Source organism: Mchenga conophoros, linkage group LG22 (assembly GCF_057382185.1).
Source record: "Mchenga conophoros isolate Kocher_MC1m ecotype Shallow Benthic linkage group LG22, M_conophoros_male_GT1.1, whole genome shotgun sequence".
Lineage (NCBI taxonomy): Eukaryota > Metazoa > Chordata > Actinopteri > Cichliformes > Cichlidae > Mchenga > Mchenga conophoros.
In genome coordinates, this window is record NC_140546.1 from 15,800,225 (window position 1) to 15,826,655 (window position 26,431).

The following is a 26,431-nucleotide window of genomic DNA, read 5'->3' on the forward strand; positions in this document are numbered from 1 at the left end:
CAGACTACTTCTGCATTCTGGCTTAGTTTTTAAATAAATACTGACACACTGTAATATGTCATGTGACGATGTTCATCTGAGGTTGTATTTAAATCAATTTAAGACCTGCTAAGGACCAGATGATTTTTTTAATGTCCTGATGCGGACAATCTCAGAACTGACAGAGGTGTACTTTTCCTTTCTCACGACTGTAGTTTCAGGTAACACACTGGCAGAAAATACAATACATGACATGAAGTCTACACACAGCACTGAAGGTGAAATAGGAGAAAGCTTTATTCTTTGCTCTGTTCTACAAAACTTTATTACAACATAAAGCTGACGAACAAAACTGCGTCTGCCGGACACGAAAAGTTTCTCTCTGGAAAATGCGGACATCATTTGAAAAGGACTCTATGTACAGTATTTATTGAGCGTTTGTTGAAGGTTCACTTTGGAGTTTTAGGAATCTTTGACAAAGAAGGAAGACGACACAAAGAACAGCAAAACATTTCTACTGGATACTTTACAAATGTCTCAAAGACTTTAGCACCATTTTGTTAAAAAGGTTCTTGATATAACAATGAGAAAAAATAGATTTAGAGCTGACCTGGTAACAAACAGTTCACACATTTATTTCTTTTCAGTCAAAGGGATTTAACAGGGAATCACTTGGAGAATTTTTGATTTTTTTTTTTGCTAACTATTTAAAGCATACTTATCCAAACACGGTAGAAAATATTACAAAGGACAAGAAATAGGGCGTTTCATCTCCCTGCCTGTGCACTCAGTCTTGTTCTCATTGGCTGGTGGGAAGTTTTGCTTTGTGTCTTTTTGTGCGTCTGTGGGGTTTTTTTTATCCTGTTTTGATTGGTTCATTGGTAAAAAGCACCTGATTCTTTACACCCTGTCACGTTACAGTAACAAAGTTTGAGAAAGCAAGACAAGAAGAGCACGGCTGACTTTTAGAACCTGATGTCCCAGTACTGCAGCGTCGCTTTAGTGGCCTCAAAATCATCTTCGGCTGCAGCAAAATCGTTGTCGGTCGTTGACAGCAGGCCCCCGTCTTCTGAATTAGAAAAAAATCACCGTGGTTAAGACTGAATTTGCTCTTTTTTTCTTCTAATTTAACATTTATTAATCACTTCATATCAGCTATTAAAAGACGATTGAATATTAAATGTATGTTTCATGTCTTTTCTTGATTTTTCTCTTATCTCACCAGTCAAGCAGAGGATCTGCGGCCTCTCCCAGAACCCTCCAGACAGACACCTGATCAGGGGGTTAAACCTCTGCTGGAAGCCCTCTGCGCATCGATAGCGCACCACGGCGTTGGTCTCGTAAGTCTGTCGAGCTTTTCCATATATGGAGGCATTTCTGACCCTTGGTGGTGGTCCACAGGAGGCTGTGGGAGGAGTTAAGATGCTTAAGTGCCTTCTCTGGGCTAGAATAAGTAGAAAACAGCTCGAAGCATCAAGCTCACGAGGGAGTTAATGAGTAATGAAGTGCTCTTAATGATGTCCCATTAGTGTTACTCACAGGTGCCTTTCTTGCAGGTGTATGAAAGGTGATAGTTGCAGGGCACATCGCTCCAGCGTCCGTTATCGTGCCACACCATCACCACACAGTCCTCTCCGGAGAGAAAGTAGCTGTCTGGCTGACCCCTGTACCAATTCTCATAAAGCTGTGAGGTATGTGTTATGTATGTTATTTTTATGTGTATACAAAGAAACAATAATCACAATAGAAATAGTTGAAAAAGCATAATATACATAATGTTTTCATTCTCCTCTTCTTCTTTGAGGTAGTTAATATTTAATAGTCTGGTGCCTTCCTGCATCCTGCTTGGTTTGTGTCTTACATAAGAGGTTTCAAAAAGAAAAACATAAACAGCAAAACTCGTTATGATAATAGATTTTCATTCATGATCATCCTGGCCATCATAAATAATAACCTACAGATGTGCTACTTTCAGATGCTCCCTTATTCACAAGGGGTCGCTGGATTCCTCACTGTTTTCACTGTGTCTTTTTTTTTCCCTTGTTGTTTGTGCTACCACTTGACATAATTGCCTTTTAGGTTCAATTTTACGGTCACATCTCAGTGCCTGCCTAGCAAATGCATCAGTGTTTCATTCCCCGTCACCCTCAGATGTTCTAGAACCCAGAAAAATGTAACTAAGCACAGGTGCTGGATAGCATGCAATCTGACATCAAAACTTCCAAGTAACTTAAATAGACTACAAGGCAACTAAAATTAATCACGAAGCAAACACAAAGAAACAATATATTTTAGTTATCGTGGCTGCAAAAGAAAAAGAATCTTGATAAATAGAAAGTAGATCTTAATTAATACACCGGGTGTCTGGTTCTCCAGTTTGAGCATTTCCCTGTTTTTGTTTTTTTGTACTCTGCAGTTTTGTTTTGTTTTTTGCACACATAATAAAACCTCCTCACCAGTGGGTTCCCATCAGACCAGTGGAAATCATCCTCAATGGTCTTGTCATTCAGACCGGTCCACTGGTATTCCTTGTAGTTGTCTGTTGACCAAGAAGTGGAATTGAATTTATGAGGAAAGAAATGAAAGCCACATTGTTTTCTCGTTCCCAAATGTGTTAAGGAAACCTACTGTTGATGTAAGCCTGTTCTTCAGGGGTTATTATGGACACCAGGTGAGCTCCCATCATGCGGCAATGCTGCTCTGCAGCCTCCCAGCTCAGACGCTGGCTGAAGTGTCGATAGCAGAAACCGTGAAATTTATCCCAGCCCGGTTCACATCGCTCCCGGTCTGAAAACATCACAGAGAAGAGAACAGGACAGCCAAACCAACAAGAGTCTTCAGATGTATCTGCAGGCTTTTATACTGAATAATTATATAATTTTCACTTCAGGCTGCATTGTAAGAAAATTACTGCTTGGCTTATTTTTGTTTGGAAACTTCTGGCTGATTCCCATCATATGTAACGTCCATTAAAGAGCAGAAGCGAGCTCACCGGCCTGACAGAAGTTTCCTTCATACGTCGGCAAACAGAGGCATTTAATGTGACCACCTCTGTCCGTGCAGGTGCCTCCGTTAAGACAGGGGTTGAGCAAACAGGCATCTGAAACACAACAGAGGGCAACTTTAAATCACTGTGCACCTGAAACCACTGGTCAAAGACTCATTTGTTATGTAACTGAATAATTACACATGTACAGGAAGACAGCCTTCATTTATGTGTAAGTCTAATTGGTGCCTGTGTTAATTAGAAGGCAGTTGAAGCACGTATGCTGACATTAGGTAAACAGCTGTAAGTAAATGTAGCAGGAACCATTTAGAAACTAAAGGGCATCAGGGTCGATGTTAGCCAACAGATGGCAGCAGAGGAGAACCTTTACAGCGTGGCCTGAGAGGGAAAAATCGTCAAATCTTCTTCTGGCATGTGTGCGATGCTTCCTTCTCTTTCTTCTTCATTTCTTCATTAGTAATAAACGCTCTCAAAAATCTTGTGGAAGAGGGAATCTAGACATGGATGTATTAATGTTGGGGGGGTGGGGGTTGTTTCCTATAATATGGAGCCCTGTGGTTCTAACAATTAAAAAAAGGGCCCACTGGTCATTTTATTAAGCGGTATGCACTGATTTGCTGGTGTGCCAGTGGTACAATGAACTCTTTTGTTTGCTTTGTTTACCATTTTAATCAAAAGATGAGATGATGAGATGAGAAAAACATGCCCTTTTTAAAGTCATTGGACAGTAATATTCAACTGACCACCTTCTGACCTGCTGCTGCTTTTCATTAAAATGTTGAATTGTGTACATTTATAAGTGAAAATTTTAAAAAGATGAAAAAAACTAAAGAAACACCCTTCAGCCGTGCTAAATGTTGACATTGCATAGTTTGTCCACCAGAAGGCACTCTGCAAATTCCCTGTTTGCATCACATGTCTGCAAAAACATAAAAGTATTCACAGCCTTTGCATTGACACTGAAAATTTAGCTACGTTACATACTGTTTCCACTGTTCATCAAAGTCAGACATTTTTACAACTTAGTTGGAGTCCACTTGTGGTGCATTAAATTGACTGGAAACAATTTAGAAAGACACAACTGTCTTTATAAGGTCTCTTAGCTAACAGCGCATGCCAGAGCACAAACCAAGCCATGAAGTCTAAAGAACTGTCTGTAGAGCGCCAAGACAGGATTGTATCAGGATTGTACCAATGAGCACAGTGGCCTCCATCAACCGTAAATGGGAGAAATTTGGAACCACCAGGACTCAGAATTAGCCTCCTGGCCAATCTGAACGATTGGGGTAGACAGGCCTTAATCATTGAGGTGACCAAGAATCCACTCTGTTCACATTGACAGAGTAACAGCATTACCCTGTGAGGACAACCATTTGTGCAGCACTCCACCAGTCAGGCCTGTATGGTAGAGCGGCCAGACTGAAACCACTGCTCAGTAGGAGGCACATGAGGGCATACTTGGAGTTTGCTAAAAGGCAACTAAACTTTTTAACCTGAACATGAAGTGCCATGTCTGGAAGAAACCAAACAGAATTCATCACATGGACAATAACATCCGTAGAGTGAAGCATGGTGGTGGTAGCATCATGCTGGGATGTTTTTCAGCAGCAGGAACTGGGAGAGTAGTCAGGGTCAAGGGAAATAAGGATACTGCAATGTACAGAGACATCCTTGTTGATAACCTGCTCCAGAGTACTGTGGACCTTGGACATCTTCTATCAGGACAAATACCCTCGGCACTAACTCAAGAAACAAAGGAGTGCCTTCGGGATCACTCTGTGAATGTTCTTAATTAGTTCAGCCAGAGCCCAGTCTTCAACCCAAGATCTGAAAATGACTGCGGACCGATGCTCCCCATCCAGCCCGATGGAGCTCCAGAAGTTCTGCAAAGAAAAAACTGTCCAAAAACAGGTGTGCCCAGTTTGTAGCATCATAGTCAAAAAGAGGCTTTAAGTGCTACTAAAGGTTCTTCAAAAAAGTCGTAAGCAAAGGCTGTGAGTACTTATGTACATGTTATATTTTTGATTTTTGATTTTTAATAAGTTTGCAAAAATTTCAAGCAAACTTTTTTCACTTTGTCATTATGGGGTATTGTATGTAGAATTTCAATGTCAAAAAAGGAATTTAGTGGGTTTTGGAATAATGCTGTAACAGGACAAAACGTGGAACAAGTGAAGCACTGTGAATACTTCGTGTGTACTGTATATTTATCCATTTTCCTAACTGCTTATCTAGTTCTGGGTCTGCAGGGGGGTTGGGGAATGTCTACTGGCATCTTGTTATATTTATCACAATCAGATGATATCTAAAGAGAAAAACACTTCTGAAGCTTCATTTTGCTTTTCTAAATTTGTAAAACAAAGGAAAAACGAAACCATGAGTGTTCAAGCTGGAATTAAACATTTTACAAGTGGATTCGGTTTGTTTGCTTCCTTTGACACCCTGTAAACAAGAACTATGTGCTGCCTGTCATTATCCCCACATATTGCTCTCTTCAGAAATCTCTTTCATTGCTCAGATCGTGTGTATGAAAGGTAATAACTGCTTTACACGAATCAAATGAGATTCACGTGCACTCAAAGTTAAACCATCATTCAGTTTTGATGAAGAATACACAGATGGTGGATGGAAAACCACTGAGGTGCCTTTCAAGTCTTACCTATCAAAAAATGAAACTTTATACTGTGACGGTGTTCACATCTGAGACTTGTTTTTGTTTGCTTTTCAACAGAAACAGAGTTTAGATTCACGGCTCCATCTGTGAGCCGATTTCCTTCCCTTTTGTCAAACAACACAACAATAACTTGTCTGCAGACGACAATGCAAGGCTAGTAATTTCAATTACTGAATGATTGATGACTTTCTCATTGTGTTTCTCTGCCTCCTTTCCTCTTTAGGCTGCCGACTGCAGTATTTTATCACCATGAAGAGTCCATTGTATAAAGATCATTATTCACCCCAAAAAAGGCTTAATTATGGTGCTGAAGCTGAAATTATGTATGAGAAATAGGAAAGGCTTCTGCATGCACTAATCTATGTAATACTGAGGTTTTTGGGGGGAAGGCAAACAGTTTGGATGCTTGAAAATTGTCTTGTAATAGAAGTGCAGCTTGGAGAATGCACATGTTTTCCATATTTTTCATCTTTATGAGTCCATTTGTGGAGTAAAACCATGAAAAGCTTACTTACTTACTTAAAATATATACACTTTACTTAACCTCCTAGGACCTGGCATCCACATGTGTTGTATGTGGACATCACATTTTGGGCTGTCTAAACCAAAATACAAAATTTTGCTCTACAAGGGCCTAATATCCACTTACGAGGACATTATACTTCCACTGCGCTATCGAAATTTAAAATGAATGTCCTCATATGTGGATCTCATTTTTCTCAGAAACAAAAATCAGGTTAAAAAAAATCTGGTAATTCTTTGTTTTTTTATATTCATCAGGTCCCAATCAGCCCAAACAGCAAAGAGAAATTAAAAATGCATGCCATGAAAGAGTTCAGGTCTCAGGAGGTTAAAACAACAGCAAGTAAAGCCCGCTTGGGTCCAAATTAAAGTAATAAGGTTTGGCATATGGCGGCCACAGACTATTGTGACTATTGAGTGTGGAGGAGATACCAGTACACATGTTTTTCGGTGAGGAGAGCTGGACAGGGCTGTAGATGGGCATTAAGCCAACAGCAAAATAATTTCTGCTCCAATGTGGATGGAGGAACAGGAGAAGCACTATCAAAAACCTTAACCTCCTGCAGGTTACTTATGTGCGTGTTTCTGATCAAACCATCAGATCCAGACTCCATGAGGGTGGCGTGACAGTACAGCATCTTTTACTGGGACTTGTGCTCACAGCTCAGCATCGTACAACTCAATTGGCATTTGCCAGAGAACACCAGTACTGGCAGGTCCACCACTGTAGCCGTTTTAACCTCACAAAAAAGAGCAGGTTCACACTGAGCTTCTGTGACAGAGGCGAAAAAGTCTGGAAAAGCTGTGACAAACATTACGCATTCTGGTTTGAGAGTGGGTGGCCGGTGTGTATAGGCAGTTATTGGGGAACCAATGCGTTGATGCCATTGATTTACCCACACATCCCCCAGACCTGAATCTTATTGAGAGCCTCTGAGATTCAGGTCTGGGAGTAGATCCCCCACAACACCACCTGCCATCGAGTCAGGAGCATGACCAGACATTGTCACATTGTCAGGAGTGCACATGGGGCAATAAACATTACTGCTACATCATGAGACAAGTTGGATCCGACTGTGATTTTGATTTTTTTAAATGTTTTTTTTGCTGTGATTTCGAATCTACAGTTCTCAATTTCGTTTACCTCGAATTCTACATTCAGTAAAGATTTTTAGTGTAAATATTTTGTTTCTCAAGATCCACACGATATCTTAGTTTTTTTTCAAAAGCTGAATTATTCTGAATAGTGTTTGACTTACAATATTAACATACACCAGGTTGTCAGTGGCCTTTATTGACATACCCACATGGAAATCTTAATAGAAGAACTCTGAAGTCGACTTTTTCCAGTTTCTGAAACTGTGCTTGATGAAATGCAAGTCAAGCCTTAAATGGTTTGTTGGTGACCTGGTGGATGTTAAGAGCTTAAAAGCAGCTTTTCTCTTAAATAAGTTTCCATCCTAAATTTCCCATATTTCTTGAAGTTGAGTCCACAATGGCAGCTGCTTCTTTTGAAGATTCAATAAACCCGATTATATGGAAGCCAAGTGCTCCAATGGAAAAATAAAGTGCAGTTTTAAATAAGAGAATTAAAATTCAAAAATATTTCATTTAAAAGATGAATTTAAAACCATGAGAACTGTGTTTTATGTTTGTTTGTTTGTTTTGTGGAACAAATAAGCTTCCATACAATGCATCAATATCCACAGCTGCCACATGAAGTCAAAAAAACGAATGTACCAAAGGGAAGGAATATAAAGTAATGCATTTATCAACTTGTGGTAAGACAAGAAACCAATAAAGATTTGTTGCCTTTATCATTATTAGACCTAAAAACACAATACAAATCTAGAACAACTGTGATTAAACAACAATTTTTAAGTCGAGTATGAAACATTAATGACAAAAGGACACGTGAACATGTTGCTAAATGCAAACACTCGTGCAATCTACAATGAAAAGGTTTTGTGCTTGTAAACATAATAATCTGTGCTTTTTGTACCACAGTGACTAAAACAGCAATGAAAAGGAAGAAAGAAAATCAGTTAAGACTTAAATATAAAGCATTACTGCAGCTTCATTGGTCAGTGCTGTTACATTCAAAGTAATTGTTACTTTCCAGAGAACGATTAAGTCCCTTATTATGTTGCTTCCCAATTAATGGAAAAGATACTATGAAAATTGAAAGATAGCAAGAAGAAAATGATTTTATAATATCTTTTGCACCTGTTTGGTCCAGAGATGGATGATTTACAAATAAAATCTGATGAATTTAGCTATAACCATCACTCTGGCAGGTCCTCACTGGAGAAGAAACCCGTCATTCAAAAACACTAGTAAATACAGTACTTCACAGAAGTCATTCTTTGGATGAGGAAAAAACATCATGCATAACAAGACTGGACTGTGGACAAATGTCAAATGGGAGCTGTCCCAGTGTGAGAATCTTGGAGGGTAGAGCGGGGGAGTCACAAGGAGAGGAGTAAGGAGTGTTTAAGGGGAAGTGGGAAGAGTCAGAAGGGTGAGTGGGCTTGCTGAGACAACAGGTGAAAAAAACGTGGGAAGTCATTTGAAAAGCAGGACGGGTGTTTTACAGAAAATGGAGCAGAGGCAGGTTGGGCAGAGGAAAGACGAGGAGTTTTAGTGCATCACTGTGTCGAGCAGGAAGAGGACGGTTAGACTGATGAAAGTGGCATTAACATTACCTGAAGATTTCCCAGTACCGCCTACGGCTGCCCTCTCATTGGGCATGATAAGCAGAGTTGGCGGCTGGGTGAAAGTAATGTCAACATCTTCCAGAGCGTGACCCACTGGTGGTATCAACATTTTGGGGGTGGTGGTGGTTGGGCTCCAGGTGTGTCTGGACCGGTGTGTGGTGGTGGTGGTGGTAGCTGCGGTTGTGGTTGTGGTGGCGACAGTGGTCGTCTTTGTGGGCTTTGTACCTCGAGAAGAACTTGAAGCTGCTGTGGAGGTTTTTTGGCTGTACTCATTGCGAGATTCTTGGGGTTGAGTTGTGCTGGTCAACAGATCCCACTTGGATGTTTGAGAACTGGAAGGAAAGATGGCGAAGTCCTCAGAGGCATCAGTTTTCTCTTGAGATGTCGGGGAAACATTAGTTTCATCTTCGAGGGTCGGGGCAACAGTAGCCTCTTCTTCAAAGACACGGATTGGGATAACGTTGGCTTCGTCTTCATCAAGCACAACAGTTTGGGAAAAATCACTATCTTCTTCTAGGGCTGAGGAAACATCAGCTTCTTTCTCAGTAAAAAGAGCTGTGCTAACATTAGCTTGTTCATAGACATGGGTTGAAGAAGTGTTAGCCTTTTCTTCATACTCAAAGGAAGGAGCAACATTAGCTTGTTCAAAGACTCGAGCTGAGGACATGTTAGCCTTTTCTTCATACTCAAAGGAAGGAGCAACATTAGCTTGCTCAAAGACTCGAGCTGAGGACGTGTTAGCCTTTTCTTCATACTCAAAGGAAGGAGCAACATTAGCTTGTTCAAAGACTCGAGCTGAGGACGTGTTAGCCTTTTCTTCATACTCAAAGGTAGTAGAAACATTAGCTTCTTCTTCAAGGGTTGAAGAGGTGTTGGCTTTTTCTTCATACTCAAAGGTAGGAGAAATATTGGCTTCTTTTTCAAGAGCTGAGGAAGTGTTAGCCTTTTCTTGCAAGCTAATGTTTGAGGAAAGATTAGGTTCTTTTTCAAGGACAATAGTTGGGAGAACATCAGCTTCCTCTTTAAGGGTTAAAGAAGCATTTATCTTTTCTTCATACTCAAAGGTAGGCGTAATATTAGCTTCTTCATCTTTAAAAACAGCAGTTGGGACAGCATTACTTTCATGGGCTGAGGAAACATTTTCTTCAAAATCAACCGTTGGAGAAACAATGTTCTCTTCTTCAAAATTTAAAGAAAAATTTGCTTCTTTTTGAAGAGCAAGGGTTGGGGAAATTTTTATTTCTTTTTCCAGAGAAACGGAAATGTTGGCTTCCTCTTCAAGAGTTAAAGACACTTCACCTTCAAAGGTTGGAGCAAATTTTATGTCTTCTTGAAGGGTGGTCCTAAGTGTATCAGGTACATGACCACTTGCTTCTTCATAAGTATCGGTCACAGTATCCAAATACATTCTGTAGCCTGATGTTAGATATAGTGCTGTGGGCGAACTGGTGGATGAGTGAGAAGTGTTTGAGACGTCTGGAGAGCGAGTGGTAACTGAACTTGCTCCAGACACTTGCAGGTCTTCAGATTTTGATGTGGGCAGCATTTTATCCTCATTTTCCAAACTGAGCGTGTCTTCAATTTCTAAGCTTGCACTTCCCTCCTGTTTAGAGTTGGGGGACTCCCACAGCTGTGAGGCTGTAGAAAGAATATCCAAGCCCAGTTTGTCAGAAAGGGGTGACTGAGATGAGGCTGTCAAATGTGGAACCACTGTCTGAGGTTCAGCATGGGTGCTGCTGGCAGAAGCAATGGGAGACGGGTGAGTGGTGAAGCCAGAAGTTGAGGAATCTGATGTGGAGATGAAACTGGCTGGACTCATATCGAGTTTGCTTTCTGGAAAAGAGCATAGAACATTATGGGATTACATATTGTTTTTGAGAAGTATATTTAATTGCTTGGATGAGAAAAATTAGAAGAAACAATAAGTCTACTGTCAATCTCTGACCTTCAGACCAAAACGATTAGAAACAGGAAAACAGCTAGCTTTTCAGAAGGTAACAAAATCTGCCCTCTTCACATAGGTGACCAAACTCTAGGACGTTACAGCTCTTAGCCAGAAGGTAGTCCAGAATATAACCCTTTTAGTTCTTCTATTATAATAAAAAACATAAAATGTGACATGGATATCTCATGCTAGCCTAACTCTTGACAAGAAAGTAATTTATCTAAGATAATAATGTTTGAACTTTTGTGGGACATGCACATACCTTCAGAAATATCTCCAGAACCATCCAAAGGAGCCCACACTGAGGTTAGCACCTCTGGAGTAGATTCAGTAGTTTGGGATAATTGTGTAAGAAGTGTTGCCTCTTCTTCTTCTTCTTTTGAGGCCTCAGTTGGGGGAAGCATCTGCTCAGAGTCTACACGGGTCTCCTCCAGCTCCACTTCAACCATGGGGTTAAGGGTTAAAGTAGTAGCCTCCAATAAACTGTCCTCTTTAGTACGGTTGCTGTCGGTCTCACTGTAGTTGGGTTCTGATTTGTTAAAAGACAGGGTGGTCTGTTGTACTTCTTTGGTCTCATTCAGAGTTCCAGATGGCTCTGTGTTTACTTCAATATTTGTGTCTGGCTCTGTCTGGTTCTGCATCTCAGGCTCAAATGTGGGTCTTTCAGACTGCTGAAAGGTGAGACTCGAGTTCTGGCTGGAATATGTTTCATTGTAATCAGTGGGCAGAAATGATGTGTTCTCTGCTGAATTGTGGGTTTCTGTGATAGTGCTGCTCATCAGTGCTGTAGGATGCTGGGAATCGTAGCTCATTTCTGTGGGAGATAAAGTTTGGTCGAGCGGCTCGTGTAGTGCAGGCGTTGTGTGGAGGGGAGACTCTGTTGTGTCTGATATCAGCATTGGGTGTGTATCAACCGGGCTTTCTGTAGTTACAGAGACAGTAAAATAAGGCAATGATTCAAGCATGCTCTGGGCCTCTCGCTCCACCTGTTCTGCTAGTTGGTTCAACTGAATTTCTTGATATTTTTCCGTAAGAATAACAACATTGTGTTCAATGTCTTCAGGTTCTGTGCCCACATAGTCCATCGGAGAGTCAGTGGAAGCATTTCTGTTTTCTGCAGAGAGCAGACAAACAATTAAATGTAACATGTGAAATATGGAACAAACAAATCTAGTTATGCTTTCTTTCTTGTTAAATATGCACTACATATTGTTCCAACATCATATTTTTATTCCCTTCTAGAGTAGCTTTTCATGAGTCATAACAGTCAAAATAATGCTTATTTATCTGATGATGGGCTTTGATATGAACTCTCAGTTCATTCTCTGTCTAAATCAATATGTTTGGGCCCATCTCCCTTCAAGCCAAGTTTCAAGCTGTGTTTGCGATTACCAGGTTATCTTCATATACAGATGCCATCATATACAGTGGCTTGCAAAAGTATTCGGCCCACTTGAACTTTCCCACATTTTGTCACATTACATCCACAAACATGAATCAATTTTATTGGAATTCCACGTGAAAGACCGATACAAAGTGGTGTACACGTGAGAAGTGGAACGAAAATCAGACATGATTACAAACATTTTTTACAAATAAATAACTGCAAAGTGGCGAGTGCGTAATTATTCAGCCCCCTTTGGTCTGGGTGCAGTCAGTTGCCCATAGACATTGCCTGATGAGTGCTAATGACTAAATAGAGTGCACCTGTGTGTAATCTAATGTCAGTACAAATACAGCTGCTCTGTGACGGCCTCAGAGGTTGTCTAAGAGAATATTAGGAGCAACAACACCATGAAGTCCAAAGAACACACCAGACAGGTCAGGAATAAAGTTATTGAGAAATATAAAGCAGGCTTAGGCTACAAAAAGATTTCCCAAGCCTTGAATATCCCACGGAGCACTGTTCAAGCGATCATTCAGAAATGATCCCCAAGACAAGGCCGTCCACCTAAACTCACAGGCTGAACAAGGAGAGCACTGATCAGAAATGCAGCCAAGAGGCCCATGGTGACTCTGGACGAGCTGCAGAGATCTACAGCTCAGGTGGGGGAATCTGTCCATAGGACAACTATTAGTCGTGCATTGCACAAAGTTGGCCTTTATGGAAGAGTGGCAAGAAGAAAGCCATTGTTAACAGAAAACCATAAGAAGTCCTGTTTGCAGTTTGCCACAAGCCATGTGGGGGACACAGCAAACATGTGGAAGAAGGTGCTCTGATCAGATGAGACCAAAATGGAACTTTTAGGCCAAAATGCAAAACGCTACGTGTGGCGGAAAACTATCACTGCACATCACTCTGAACACACCATCCCCACTGTCAAATATGGTGGTGGCAGCATCATGCTCTGGGGGTGCTTCTCTTCAGCAGGGACAGGGAAGTTGATGGGAAGATGGATGGAGCCAAATACAGGGCAATCTTGGAAGAAAACCTCTTTGAGTCTGCAAAAGACTTGAGACTGGGGCGGAGGTTCACCTTCCAGCAGGACAACGACCCAAACATAAAGCCAGGGCAACAATGGAATGGTTTAACACAAAACATATCCATGTGTTAGAATGGCCCAGTCAAAGTCCAGATCTAAATCCAGCCAAGAATCTGTGGCAAGATCTGAAAACTGCTGTTCACAAACGCTGTCCATCTAATCTGACGGAGCTGTTTTGGAAAGAAGAATGGGCAAGGATTTCAGTCTCTAGATGTGCAAAGCTGGTTGAGACAGACCCTAAAAGACTGGCAGCTGTAATTGCAGCAAAGGTGGTTCTACAAAGTATTGACTCAGGGGGCTGAATAATTACGCACACCCCACTTTTCAGTTATTTATTTGTAAAAAATGTTTGGACTCATGTATGATTTTTGTTCCACTTCTCACGTGTTCAAATAAAATTGATTCATGTTTGTGGCTGTAATGTGACAAAATGTGGGAAAGTTCAAGGGGGCCGAATACTTTTGCAAGCCACTGTAGATTACAGACCAGACCTTTTTGAAGCCAGGTATTTATTGCAATCTGAAGCAGGATGTTATTATATCAAACTGTGGCCTTGTTAAATCAGATCAAATTAGAGAAACTGTATTAATCCCAGGGAGAAACTGAGTAAATATGAGCCAAAAAAGGGAAAATCATAAAAGGTCCACTTTAGAGTTTTTGTCAAATTAACAATCAACAGTTTGCATTTAAAGGCACAACATTATCACCTTTGAAACAGTAAACATCATGAAGGCTGGATGGCTCTGGGAAGCCAGTCTGGTTGCTGAATTGGTAGAGAGTTTTGACGCCAGGCAGAGCACCCCCACAGCGTTCCCTTGGGGTTATGATGGGGTACCGTACGCTGCCATCAGACAGCCAGCCAGGGCTGCAATGGTCCAGTCCTTCACTCCAAGCCAAGTAAAGCTGTGCTGTTGTAGCCAGCTCTGCCCCTGCAGCTCTGCAGTACGACTGCGCTTCATTAAATGTTAATTGCTGTGGGATGAAGTCATGGAAAACCTCCCCTACAGACAGAAAATTTGTTCAGTCTTTTACTTTTTCTGGATACAAGTGAGTAAAATGCTGGCACATAATGGCACGACTGCAATTATGTGCCAGTCTTAATTTATAATGGATATTTGTATATAGTAAGTGGCATGTTTTTATCTGATGTGACGCATGACATTTCACTACAGAAAGTAAAAACATATAATTATATGTTTGAACTAAATAAAATCATTGTAATAGTTATTGTCCATCACAGATCCCTAATGCCGTTTTCCAAATGTAAAATGTATAATTTGACTTACTGACAAATTAGGCCAGATGTATCATTATTGCATTAAGCCTACTGGCAAAAAAACAAAAAACCCAAATCCTACTATTTACATATAGAAGTTATTAAACTGTTAAATTCCTACCATTAATTTCGTCTACATAACAATAAACATCGAACAGATCATCTGGATCCATTGTCCCATAGTTTCTCACTCCTGGTTGCCCATCCATGTCTCCATAGCAGCCTTCACGAGGCACTTGGATTGGATACCTGCAACAAAGCAGCAAAACAACCATCATCCTCACTTAAGACTCGACAAACATGTGACATAACATCAATGCTGCATTTGGCGATAGCTTGGTAAATCTGCAACATTACCAACTGGTAATGTTATGACACGTTTACTCTGTGGCCACTCAATAACCAGCTCACACATGGGTACTTATAGAGCAACACAAATATAATGTATTTACATATAACAATAACTATATACAATAACTATAATGTTATTTAAGAGTCTGGGTGTTTTTTTTTATCATACTAAAAGGCCTACATGCCCATGCTACTTTATTGTTTCCTTTGTTTATGCTGATGGATGGATGGTAGGTAATACAGGATTTCATAACTCCACTCCACTCCAACTCCAATTTACCTATGTATATCGACAACATGCATATAATGGCATGCCATTTTGATCTTGTGGGTTTGACACATAGTTTCAAATCTCATTGCCTTAAGTACATTTATACAGTTATTTAACTGACATTACATTTTTGATATAGTCTCTAAATACAGTAAACTAGTTTTGTGGGTCCCTTGCAATACTCAGGTGCTGTTCTACTATATAAAATGTTTTTTTACATCATTGTTAGATGGTGTCATTCATATAAATTAGATTTTATTGTCATGAGCCTCTTTTACTGTATGGGTGTATGTTTAACAGAAATGAATATTGCACTATACAGTTAAAGAGGGTGGACAGTGTGTTGCTAATGAAGTTGTTATAGGTGCATAAATGGGTCAGTTTAGAGGTTGGTGAGTGGTTTCTTATGTTAGGTAAGTATAATATGACATTGTTTTGTAATGTTGCTACCATAGTAAGATAATTTTGTTTATATTGAGATGTGAAGCACACCTGAGGGGCAGGTGGAGAACGGTACCGCTATACTTTGTAAGTAAGCAACCTCTGAAACACTGTCTGACCGATGAAGACGTCAGTGATTACAAACTTATATCAAGAAGTCGAGTAAAACAACAAAAACATCTATATCAGCTGCATGAGCCTGTAAGATATGTTTTATCTATCTCTGTCTTTTTAATAAGTTGTACTGTGAGCATGATACAGAGGGCACACAGGTGATGAAATACCTGACAGACTGGTCTGCGAGCCAGCCCGCGTCACACTGCTCATATCCGTCGTAATAAGATGCAAGCAGCTGGTCGGCGGTGGCGATTCGTGCCCCGATGGCCTCACAAGCCCTCTGGGCCTGATGGAAGGTAAAGGCATACCGACCCAAAGCATCTCTGTAGTGGAACACAACACCTAAAAACACACACAGCATGCACATAATAACATACCTACAAATACATTAACTGCATTACCTGTTTCAACTGTTTTAAGTCAATAATTTGGAAAAGCTCCAGGAACAAAGACATCTTACTAAATGGAAAGAAACTGAGCTGGAAACTGAGCTACACAACTAGAAACAACTCATTAATTATCATTACACAGAGGATTGGGTATCTTTGGGTTCAGGCAGTTTTCAGTGGATTCTACTAAGATGAGAGATTCAGATATTTTCTTACCAAAATCACAGTGTGGAACCAATAATCAAACTGCGATATGATTTCAAAACACAGGAGTTTTAGCAGAGTCAGTATCCTTCTTGTGGTTTTTCTTTCTTTTTCTGAGAATTGTAGTTAAAAAACACAGTCTCTAATAATTCTGTGTAATCTACCCCAAACTTTACTAATGAGCCATGTCTTTCATCGCGTTACCTTTGACCTTGAGCTCCACGAGGTCACTGGCGTCCTCCAGGCCCTGCTGCACCTCGCAGCGGTAGTGAGCCGAGTCGCTGGAGCGCAGATCTCCCAACCAAAGTGACGCATCATCAGGGAAGGAGGTGTAGTTGAGCAACGCCGCTCGGTCTCGGTACGTTTCATTGACCTTCACCTTGTGACCCTGTACCACTAAGATCTGCGTTTCAACCCCCCTTGATATGACTGACCACTCGACCCTCGGTACAACAGGCGTCGCGGAGGTGGAGTTGGAGATGGGGGACAGAGACACCACACAAGGGATGGAAATGGAGCTGCTCAGTGGAGCAACAACTGGTCCTGAGTGGGGGATGCTCACGTGGAGCTGCTCCACCTCATCTGGAAATTAATAAAAAGAAAAGAAAAGTGAATCATGCTCCCACTTCTCAATGCACTTTTGTAGTCTCTGTTTATGGAATCAAAAAGTGATCAGGGGAAATGTAGACACCGTACCGTATGTGTACCGTAGAGTTTGGGTGGGAAAGGCCAGTGTGAGATGGCAGACTGCATAAAGAAGTGGAAGTATCTGCACATGTCTGTGGAGATTAAAAAGGCAAACACAATAAAATATTAATAAAATAAATAAAATGAAGAAGAAAAGCAGATATTTTTCTTCCAATTTCACAAATATGTAGAATTAAATAAAAATGGATTTTTAATAAGTACAATGATTTCTGACATCGGAGGTCATATGTTGTGTCGGTTCATCTTATCTTATCTAACCTATAAGAAGGAACAAATGTCCCAGACACATAAGAAAACTGAGGGATTCAGTTTCAGTTTTCAGGATATCAGTTGAAAGACTGAAATAACTATCCACATTATATTGAACAGACTTGGTGTTATCCCGCTGACATAAAGGAGCTGTAATAATGTTTTATTAGCTGCACAAATGTAATTTCTATCCCATAAAATGTCAGAAACAGGTCTCAGTATAATACCAGAGCTTTTAAATTTACCATAAACTTGGCCTCAACACATCAGTGAAACTGCTTCAACAAACACTGAGCATTATGGTTCTCATAAAACTACAATTTACAGCAGGCCTTTTTCCTATAAGTCAGGATTAGTTTTAGCTGAGCACACTAGAAAACTGGCAACAGAGTTTAAACATTAAAAAAATACAATAACTATAAAATTTTGTGAGAAAGACCTTTTGTTTTAAGTTGTAACTTTGGAGCAGAAGCTCTGAGTAAAACACACGTGTCCCAAAAAAAGCTCAGCCATACAGTATAAAAGACCAACTTCTCTGGTTTTCGAAAGGAAGCTGGAAGCAGAGGTTCCTGACCACAATTCATTCATCACCTCCATGAGCTAATGACACGGCGTTTCAGCCCAGCGGCATCCTGCCAGTTCTCCGTCACCAGCCTGGCCCTGTTATTAACCCAGCAGCCGTGGCAAGACATCCACAGCGACTTCACACAACCTCCTGATTGGGCCGTCATTGAAAAACAATTAAATACTGGACAGTTTCAACAGTCGTCAAGGTGTTTCATCAGTATTCCTGTCAGTGTCATATTCAACCAACCTCACACTTCACCAGAAACACTGATAGTGCAAGGTTAGACCTTTAATCTTGCTACCTAAAGTTGTCGGATAAGAAATTTCTTTTATTATAAAACAGAAATTTTACACTGTACAATACAAGTCTTTATAGTATTAACTTCAGCCACAACACTTGAAGTTGGAGTAAATACCATTAATAATCTCATTATACTGCAATGTTCTGCTCAGCCTAAACGAACAGCACAGCACGATGGCAGCACTCTCCCCCAACAGAAGAATGCTCTCTGCAACAGCATAACTAGACTGAGCATCAACGACAGACGCCTAAATAATCCTGATCGCATTAAGACCCAGCCCACAAACCACAGGACCCAGAGGATTCCCTGGTCTCCTTCTGTGCCCAAATGGGTCAGAACTGTTTTGGCACCATGACGAGGATGTGTACAATGTGAGGCTGGTGGTAATAACCGGTGGCACCATTGCAAAGCAAGCAATCTGACTGTATATTGCTGTACAAAAAAAACATAGAAACACAGTTCAAGCACTGTAAAAACCTGTGACGCCTGCTTGTGTTTTTTTTCAAAAGAAAGTTTAGTATTTACAGTATACCGAGTGATTAACTGACATAGTGGGAGAAGCAGAAACTTAAAATTGTGGCAGAGGCCACAATTTTCATGCCACACATGTCATTTTATCACTGACTCATAGGAAAATTAGTCTTTTTTCAAATGCTCTGTTCCTCCAAGTCAACAGACTTGCACTTTTAGATCTCAAGGCATCTGAGTGATCGAGGGTTTCTGGAGAAAAATGAAAGTGATCTCTATTTCTATCTCACCCCTGCGACCACAATTTTAACATCAGAAACATTAAAAAAAATTACAGATACTGTGGAGCAATGACTTGGGATCCTTATGCTTTTTAAACCTGTGTAGAGGATATAAGCAGTTTCACAAGAGGTGAGCGAAGCTCGTTTGAGAGATTTGGACGGTTGGATACTCTGAGTTACACAAAATGCCATGACCATGGTAACTAACCGGGCTTGAGCGACACAGGTGGAAGCAACTGACAGCTGGTGGACATTTGATTGGTGGATTTAAATTTCCTCTCTCCCTCTCGCTCTCTAATCAGCATGACTATCCGGTGCCTAACAGGATCTCTGTTTCTTAGTGGAAGACCAGTGTGTTTTTACAATGCCAAATTTTAAACCCCAACCCAGCGCAGACAATCCAACACATCGAGTCCAGCAGTAGCAACAATCACACCACTGATAATCTTAAATTTTTACTGTTCTTGTAATGACGGAGATCACAATCTCCGTCATTAACAGCTAAGGAAGGTGGAGCTTTTACACTGATTAGTGCTTTGCTGATACCACCGATCCAATAAAGCTGTAATTTGCAAAGAGCGTTAAAGATGATGGTTTAAACAGCCATATATGTTATCACATCACTTAGTTTTTTCCATAAACTTTCTCAATATGAGCCTCAGAGCCTCTAGTTGTCTTCTGCAAGGTACGGTACTACAAGAATTGACCTCCTGTATATCAAGTAGATCCCTGGTAAGGAGTCGGCACACACAGCTCAGTAACTTGTGTCACATTAAATGGCCTTCTTTGATGGTAGAATAACTGTTGTCTGTTTTCTTGCCAGCTGGGTGGACTCCATGATGCTGGTATCACTATTAGTATTCTTGAGAAGACGTTTCACAAAAAAAGCGAGGAGCGGGCCAAGAGGACAGCTGCACACTGTGCTTTCACTTCATACCAAGTCCCTTACAAAGGGCTTCAGGGAAAATTAAAGGACAGGGCACTGGCACACTTGCTTGCTTTTTCTCTTTTCTTTCTTTCACCCCTTTCATTGATGGAGAAGGAAGTTTCAAAGCACTAAGAATCATTCTAGGGCAGGCTTTGTACAAAAGAAAGGGCCACATTAAGACCCCGCACACTGATTCAAATGGTATAATGTGACAGTGTGCTTAAATACCGGTTTGTGCTTTCAGATTGATGACAGCAGAGAAAATCCTAGTTGCTGCTGGTTGTTTTGTGCCGTCTTTAGATCGCATTTTTCGGCCTCGCCTTCGCCAAGCACTTTGCAGGTCTGCTTGTTTTAGTGAGGTTAGCAGTGAAGACAAGTCAAGCTGAAATCAATGCCACCCACTGCAGCTACGGCCCACAAACTGCAGCCAGCACTCTATCCAAAAGGGCATTCTAATCCAGAATCTTCTGTGGAATAATCAGCTACAGACTAACGCATTTATGGAAAAGAAAACATAAGAAATTGGCGTTAAATAAACCTCATCAACTTTATGCAAACATCCCTGTCAGTGCTGCACAGACATTCCTCTGCAGCCTGCATCAGTGTCAATGCACACAAACCAGGAAGAGGCTCCTGATCCCAGTTTAGCCAGCTCAGACATGTCAGTTTGACTGATGTGCTGTAAACTTGGAGGAGTGCTGAGCTGGAACTGGCTTTAGGAGGGATATGTCCAGGATAAAACAGAACAGGGTCCCATAAAAATGCACAGTTTTTGCAACTATGGTCTATTTGTTGTCTTCTTTTCTTCTCCTTCTTTTAATATTTAAGATTTCAGTTTTCAGACTACATGTAAACAGAAGTTAAATGTAACATAAAGCAGCCTGTTCATTTATTTCAACTTCTTTTCTTTTTCTAGTGTATGAAAAAATTATTTAAGCACAGAGTTTATACTCTATCCAGCAGCTGCTTCCTAATGCAATTAACATTGAACAAGATGTTTGACCTGGAAGAAGTTTAAACCATATTAACTAAATCAATTTTATTTATTGGCCCTACACACCAGAACTCTGGTCAGCAGCTGGATATTCAGTTGGACAGTTGTGATTGAATAACTGACTCCCACAAGTATACATTCTTGCTGCTATTTGCCTTAATAACAAATCCATTTATGTTGATGACATTTGCCTGACCTAAACCAGACAGAAACCACTTTTACATCCAGCTCAAAACAAATAAACTTAATGTCAGTCTTTACTTCATTTGGAGACCTTGGCAGGGTCAAAGGAGGTGATTCAGTTCAGAAACATCAAACCCAGACTTTGAATATAAACACTGGCTACTGTACACTTAACAGCAGAGCGAGTTGGTAAATGAGGCTATTCACTCAGCACCACACCTCCAACTCCCTACATCATCAGTGGTCTGTCTCCTGTCTACAAGATTACCACTTTGGAAGAGCCACCCACCAGCTGATTCACCACCCACTTTGTCTGGGAACAAATTAAAGTGTGTTTTGCGCAAACACCTGATCCTAGGCTTGACTCAGTGGATCCACAGATGAAGCTCAGCCTGTACAGCTGTCCTTTTATACACAGGAGGCGATTTCCGCTTGTGTTCAGGATCAGGTGGGCTCTGCTTTCTGAGACGCATCACTTTCTTCGTTCAGGGCAAACATGCCCAGGAGTCAGGCACCTGCAGTTTGAGCTCAAATCTGCACTCAAATACTCAGATACACAGACTCTACTAAAGTAGCTTTGCATGAGCGATAGTTAGAAACACTGCAAAGTCTTTCAGCTTACCTGCTTTCTGAAACAAGCTCCTTCCCTTTTAGAGAAGAACCCCTTTAAATAAATCTTATTTTGAGTGGCTGCCCCTCTCAAGAAGAAGGTCTGAATACTAGGTGGGTATGGCAACAGAGCTATTCAAGCACCCTGGAGCCTGCACTTTTGGCTCACAGGGGTTATTTTGCATGACATTTGTGTCACGGGGCACAAATGTGTTGTCCTCCGTCATATGCAGTAGCTTAATATTCAGTTTGAATTGCCAGGATTGTTCATTCATTTTGAATATTTTGACATGAGCAGCGATTCAGAGGTCTGAGCAAAGCTTGCTATTTATCTAATTATACACCTGAGTGCAACTCATCCTCAACAACAACAACAAAAACAAGAACAACTTCTGTAACTATAGCTTTAGCTGAACAACCTACTGGTGCAGTGGAGGATCAACAACATATCTGGCTCTAAATTGGAGCAGATGGCCGTCCATTCTCCACCATGCTTTACATTTCATCTTATATTTAGTGTAGAGTTCATCACTCTAGTTTGGGTCAGATCTCTAGATAGATTGTGAGCCACATTTTTACCAGCTGTGACTGTGGCTAGTTTTGACTTTGTGATTTTTTTGTGTACTGACCAATTTAACATGTAGAGAGGGGAAGGCCACTTTTGTGGGTTTTTCTTGTTGTATGTTTGCCTGTGTTTGTCTGTGGACAGAGTTTGTCCACATGAGAGAATTGCAGCTGTGCAAGACAGTCACTAAACTTTAAGCTGTGCAGCTGAGATCAATATAAAATCAGGATTTGAAGAGGGTTGTGGTCCAGCAATTCGATGGCATCCCACTGGAAGATGATAACATGATTACTCTGTCATGAAATTACAGCATAACCACACCACTGCTTTCTATATCTGCTCAAATCTGACCAGAGAGCCACAAACCTATTAAACAGAAGAAAGAAATCCTTAAAAGTCTGCTTCATCATTCAATTTGCCCTCTGTCTTTCTACCTGTCCATTACTGAACTCCACCTGAGGTGGACCACAGCGAGTGAAGAGTTAAAATACGCACTTAAAACAAAAAGCAGCTTTTTGTTCCCACAGGGCAAATAAAAGCACTGAGTGTGAAATCCCAGGAAAAGCTTTTGAATGGCAGGGGGGGGGCTTTGTAGGAGTCCAAATTGATAGTAAATGCGTTTAAAATAGCCCGTTATCCTTCCTTTACCTTTATAGGTGTGCATGCGTAAAACACGGAAACACGGTTTAAACACAGTGGGGGACAGCAGTTTACAATTAATTTTAGGACCTTTCGGAGAACATCAATTACTACAGCGCAATTAAGTGGCAATGAGTATAATTGTCTTTAATCATACGTCCATTTAACCTGACACAGGAGATTCAAAAGAACTTTGGAAAGACCAAATCGCATCATCTACTGCGTATCATTGACCCATCGACCTTAAGGGAGAGAAAGAGACAGAGACGGTAAGCCTACCGGATGACTCTCAGCAGCATCTCAGCTGATGCAGGTTGCACTTCTTTGCTGTAAAGAGTATTTTCCGCCTGTCAGCGTGCTGCAGTGCGACTGTCCTGTCACGGGAAAAGCGGCTCTGGATGCTCTGCGCAGGTAAACGGTGGCTGGGACCGGCACACTCAGAGGCTCGGGGAGAAAAGAGGGAGTTGGGAGAAAGTGACGCCAGATATGAAACCCTGAACTGCCCACTTTTTCACCCAACAATCGGGATGGAGATGGCGCATGCCTGTCAAGGGGGATTGGGAGGGATGACAAGTAAAGAAACCGATGTTATAGGCTATGAAGTGAAGCCTGCAGAGAGGAGATGACCTGCATGTTTTTACTGCAGGGAAGCGGAGAACTCACTGAGCGTCACTTGGATGAACCAGGGTGAGGGGAGAGCAGTCAGCGCAGCGGTCCGGAGTGAGCTGCTGAAGCTGCTGCAGGTATTGATATTGCAGCACAGTCACATATCCCGGAGAATGATAAGGGACAATTTAAAGTACCGCCTCCTTCGTTATCTGTCACACCCCGCGGTATATTTTTAAATCATCATGAATAGCTTTGCATTCTGGCGCAGAGAGAGAGGTCTGGAAAATCCTGCACAAGAGCATTGCCCTGTCATTTACAATCGGAATCTGCAGAGCATGCTTGATTTGAATGGAACAAGCTGAAAACAGTATGCAACCCAGAAGCTTTTGCTATGACTGAAGGGTCACAACAAGATCACTTTTACCACTTTAAAGTATGTTATTTACAGTTGAAACTTTTATTTGAAATTGATGCATAAATAAATTCATAAAACAAAAAGATCTGGCTTTTACTCAAGGCCAAATGTGGCCATGTTTGGCTGACTAGCCTCAGACTAGCCTTCCCTATAAAGAACAGATTTCAGGTGTCCTGTGCCATAAATGAATCATAAGTAGCCCACATAGGGCCAAATATGCAGCACTTCTATGAAATGTGATTACTCCTCATCGAGGTTCTGGCAAAAATGAGCAACAATAAAACTTTTCTTCAATGAACAAATTAAAGGCAGGTTGAAAAGTCCACAGTTACAGTCTTATTCATGATGTTGTGTAAGTGATACAAGTGCAAAATGATGGCTGAAGAATGAAAGACTAGAGAGAGAGACAATTTTAGCTCCTCTTGTTTTCAAATTCACATAAAAGGTAATTTTATGTTAAAGGCCTCACAGTACTGTATCATCTCAACACAGCACTCCACTCTCACAATGCTGTCTTACTTGTGGTTCCTAGAATATTTAAAAAATTAAATGGGAGGCAGAGCCATCAGCTTTCAGGTCCTTCTTCTGTAAAACCACGAGGAGGACCATATAGGGCTGCAGGTGACCATGAACAATATCTTAGTAACAAGTCTAAGCTGCTGAGGGTTTCCATTATCCACTATTTCTTCTACATTCATCTCATTTCACTCACTATGTGTTTATACATCACTCTACATTTAATTAGGAGTTATTAGTGTGTGTTTTGTCTCTATCCCCTCACCCTTAGCATGAAGCAGCAGATGGCTGCACTTCCTTCAGCCTGGTTCTGCAGGAGGTTTCAGCTAATATTGTGCTTTAATGTTGTATATTTAAAAACTGTTTTTCTATTCTTCATTTCACACAAACCAGCAGAAACACTATAGACCGAACGTCACTGAGAACCACACAATCAGGCTTTGGTCCTGCCATTTATGGGGTGTGCACTGGCTCATCTCAGTCAGTAAAATGTGACAAAGTGGAAAAGTTAAAGCTTGATGCACTCAATTTGTATTTTCAGCAACGTTCTACAACATCTGTTAATGAAATACGCAACAGACACACACATGAAAGGAGCAAATGTTAGAGCGTACTTGTGCACTCTGCAGCGGGAGTGAATGATGCTTTGTAGTGGTCATACTGTGACTCGGCAGCAGCGGTCGATGCTGCACACCTGAGGAATCTCACACTCAGATAACAGCGGGACTGTCTGGGAAGGAAATGTCAAAGCCCGGAGAACAGACAGCGGTCACACTTACACCTATGAGTGTCTGTCATTGAGCTCTTTGGCACTTAAGGTTCTGAAATCCATCCTACATACAGCAAACCTGCGGCTGAGCTGAGGCAGTGAGACTCACTCTGAGTCAAGGCAAATGTGACACAATCATGAAATGAAGATGCAGGCAGGGCGTGGGCAAAGAATGTTATATTTCACTAGGTTTTCGACAGCCATTACTTGTAACAAAGTTTTAAGTATGCAGTTCATTGATGAATACTCAAAACAAGGACTTACCAATCGCTGAAGAAAACAAAATCAATTTAAAAATTGTTTTAGAAATATATTCATGAAGTTATTTAGATTTAACACAGAGTGGATCCTCAATTGATCGGGTTGCTGTTTCTAAACAGAGCTTTAATGTCTTTTCAGTCCTGAAGATTTGAAGCTGTTGCAGACTTGCTGCTGTGCTTTGAATCATTATCTTGTTACATGACCCAGTTTCGGTCAAGTGTTAGCTGTCGGACAGGTGGCCTCACATTTGGCTATAAAATACTTTGGTATACAGAGGAATTCATGGCCAGCTGAATGACTGCAAGATGCCCAGGTCCTGCAAAACAAGCCCAAATCATTATGCCTCCACCACCGTGCTTGGAATTTGGTTTAAGGGTTTGTGGTGACATTCTGTTTGGTTTTAACCAAATGCGGTGCTGTGAATGCCCAAACATCTCCACTTCAATATCACCTGTCCAAAGAAAGGATATTGTTCCAGAAGTCTTGCGGTTTGTTCAGATGGAACTTTGCAAACCTAAACTATGCTTGGAAGAGGCTTCAGTCTTTTTATAATTGTGCTGTCATTAACTTTAAAATTTAACATGCTAACCTAGGCCTGTAGAGTCTGAGATGTAGATCTTGGGGTTTCTCTGAGTATTGCATGGTAAATGCATTTGATTAGCAGTATCTGTCTGCTGCTAACCTTACTAATTCCCATGTAGGCAGTAAGGGTGCAGTTTAGTCCTAAAACTTTCTTCACATGACCTCATGTCCTGAAATCATGACTAAGGAATAACCACAATTTTTTCCACATCAGATTTCTTTTGTCTGAGACAGCCCAAAATAGCACAGTTTCTAGACAGCATTAGAACATTTAAATGACACATTTAAAGGTTATTATTCTTTTTGTGTGTGTGTTTGTGTCCATATATATGTTTCCTACATCAGTTTTTAGATTTTACACACAAAACAAATGACTACTTTACAAAATGTACATTCTCATACAAGTGAAA

At 40.9% G+C, this 26,431-nt stretch overlaps 1 protein-coding gene across 2 annotated transcripts; it reads right to left on the reverse strand.

Annotated features, from left to right (window-relative positions):
- Positions 1 to 252: 252 nt before the first annotated feature.
- LOC146549166 (brevican core protein-like) lies at positions 253 to 23,344 on the reverse strand. Of its 2 annotated transcripts, none has more exons than XM_085262407.1 (14): positions 23,149 to 23,344; positions 17,073 to 17,155; positions 16,581 to 16,958; positions 15,951 to 16,125; positions 14,725 to 14,852; positions 14,035 to 14,328; positions 11,107 to 11,958; positions 8,888 to 10,732; positions 2,972 to 3,079; positions 2,608 to 2,766; positions 2,436 to 2,518; positions 1,519 to 1,663; positions 1,202 to 1,384; positions 253 to 1,045 (listed from the first exon to the last, which is right to left on the reverse strand). In XM_085262407.1, exons 1-14 carry the CDS (start codon positions 23,166 to 23,168, stop codon positions 945 to 947), a joined length of 4,554 nt encoding a protein of 1,517 aa, XP_085118533.1. In that variant the 5' UTR covers positions 23,169 to 23,344; the 3' UTR covers positions 253 to 944. The 2 variants fall into 2 exon arrangements, with proteins under 2 accessions (XP_085118533.1, XP_085118532.1); XM_085262406.1 differs by having other exon boundaries at positions 253 to 1,048; positions 23,149 to 23,342.
- Between the last annotated feature and the right edge of the window lie 3,087 nt (positions 23,345 to 26,431).

What these genes read in the sequence shown, in the direction of transcription:
- LOC146549166 (XM_085262406.1), bottom strand. Translation starts at nt 23,168, where the DNA reads ATGCTGCTGAGAGTCATCCG. An exon ending in CTCGCAGACCAGTCTGTCAG is followed by an intron (nt 14,853 to 15,950) that starts GTATTTCATCAC and finishes GCTTTGTTGCAG; the next exon opens with GTATCCAATCCAAGTGCCTC. An exon ending in AGAACAGGCTTACATCAACA is followed by an intron (nt 2,519 to 2,607) that starts GTAGGTTTCCTT and finishes CTTGGTCAACAG; the next exon opens with ACAACTACAAGGAATACCAG.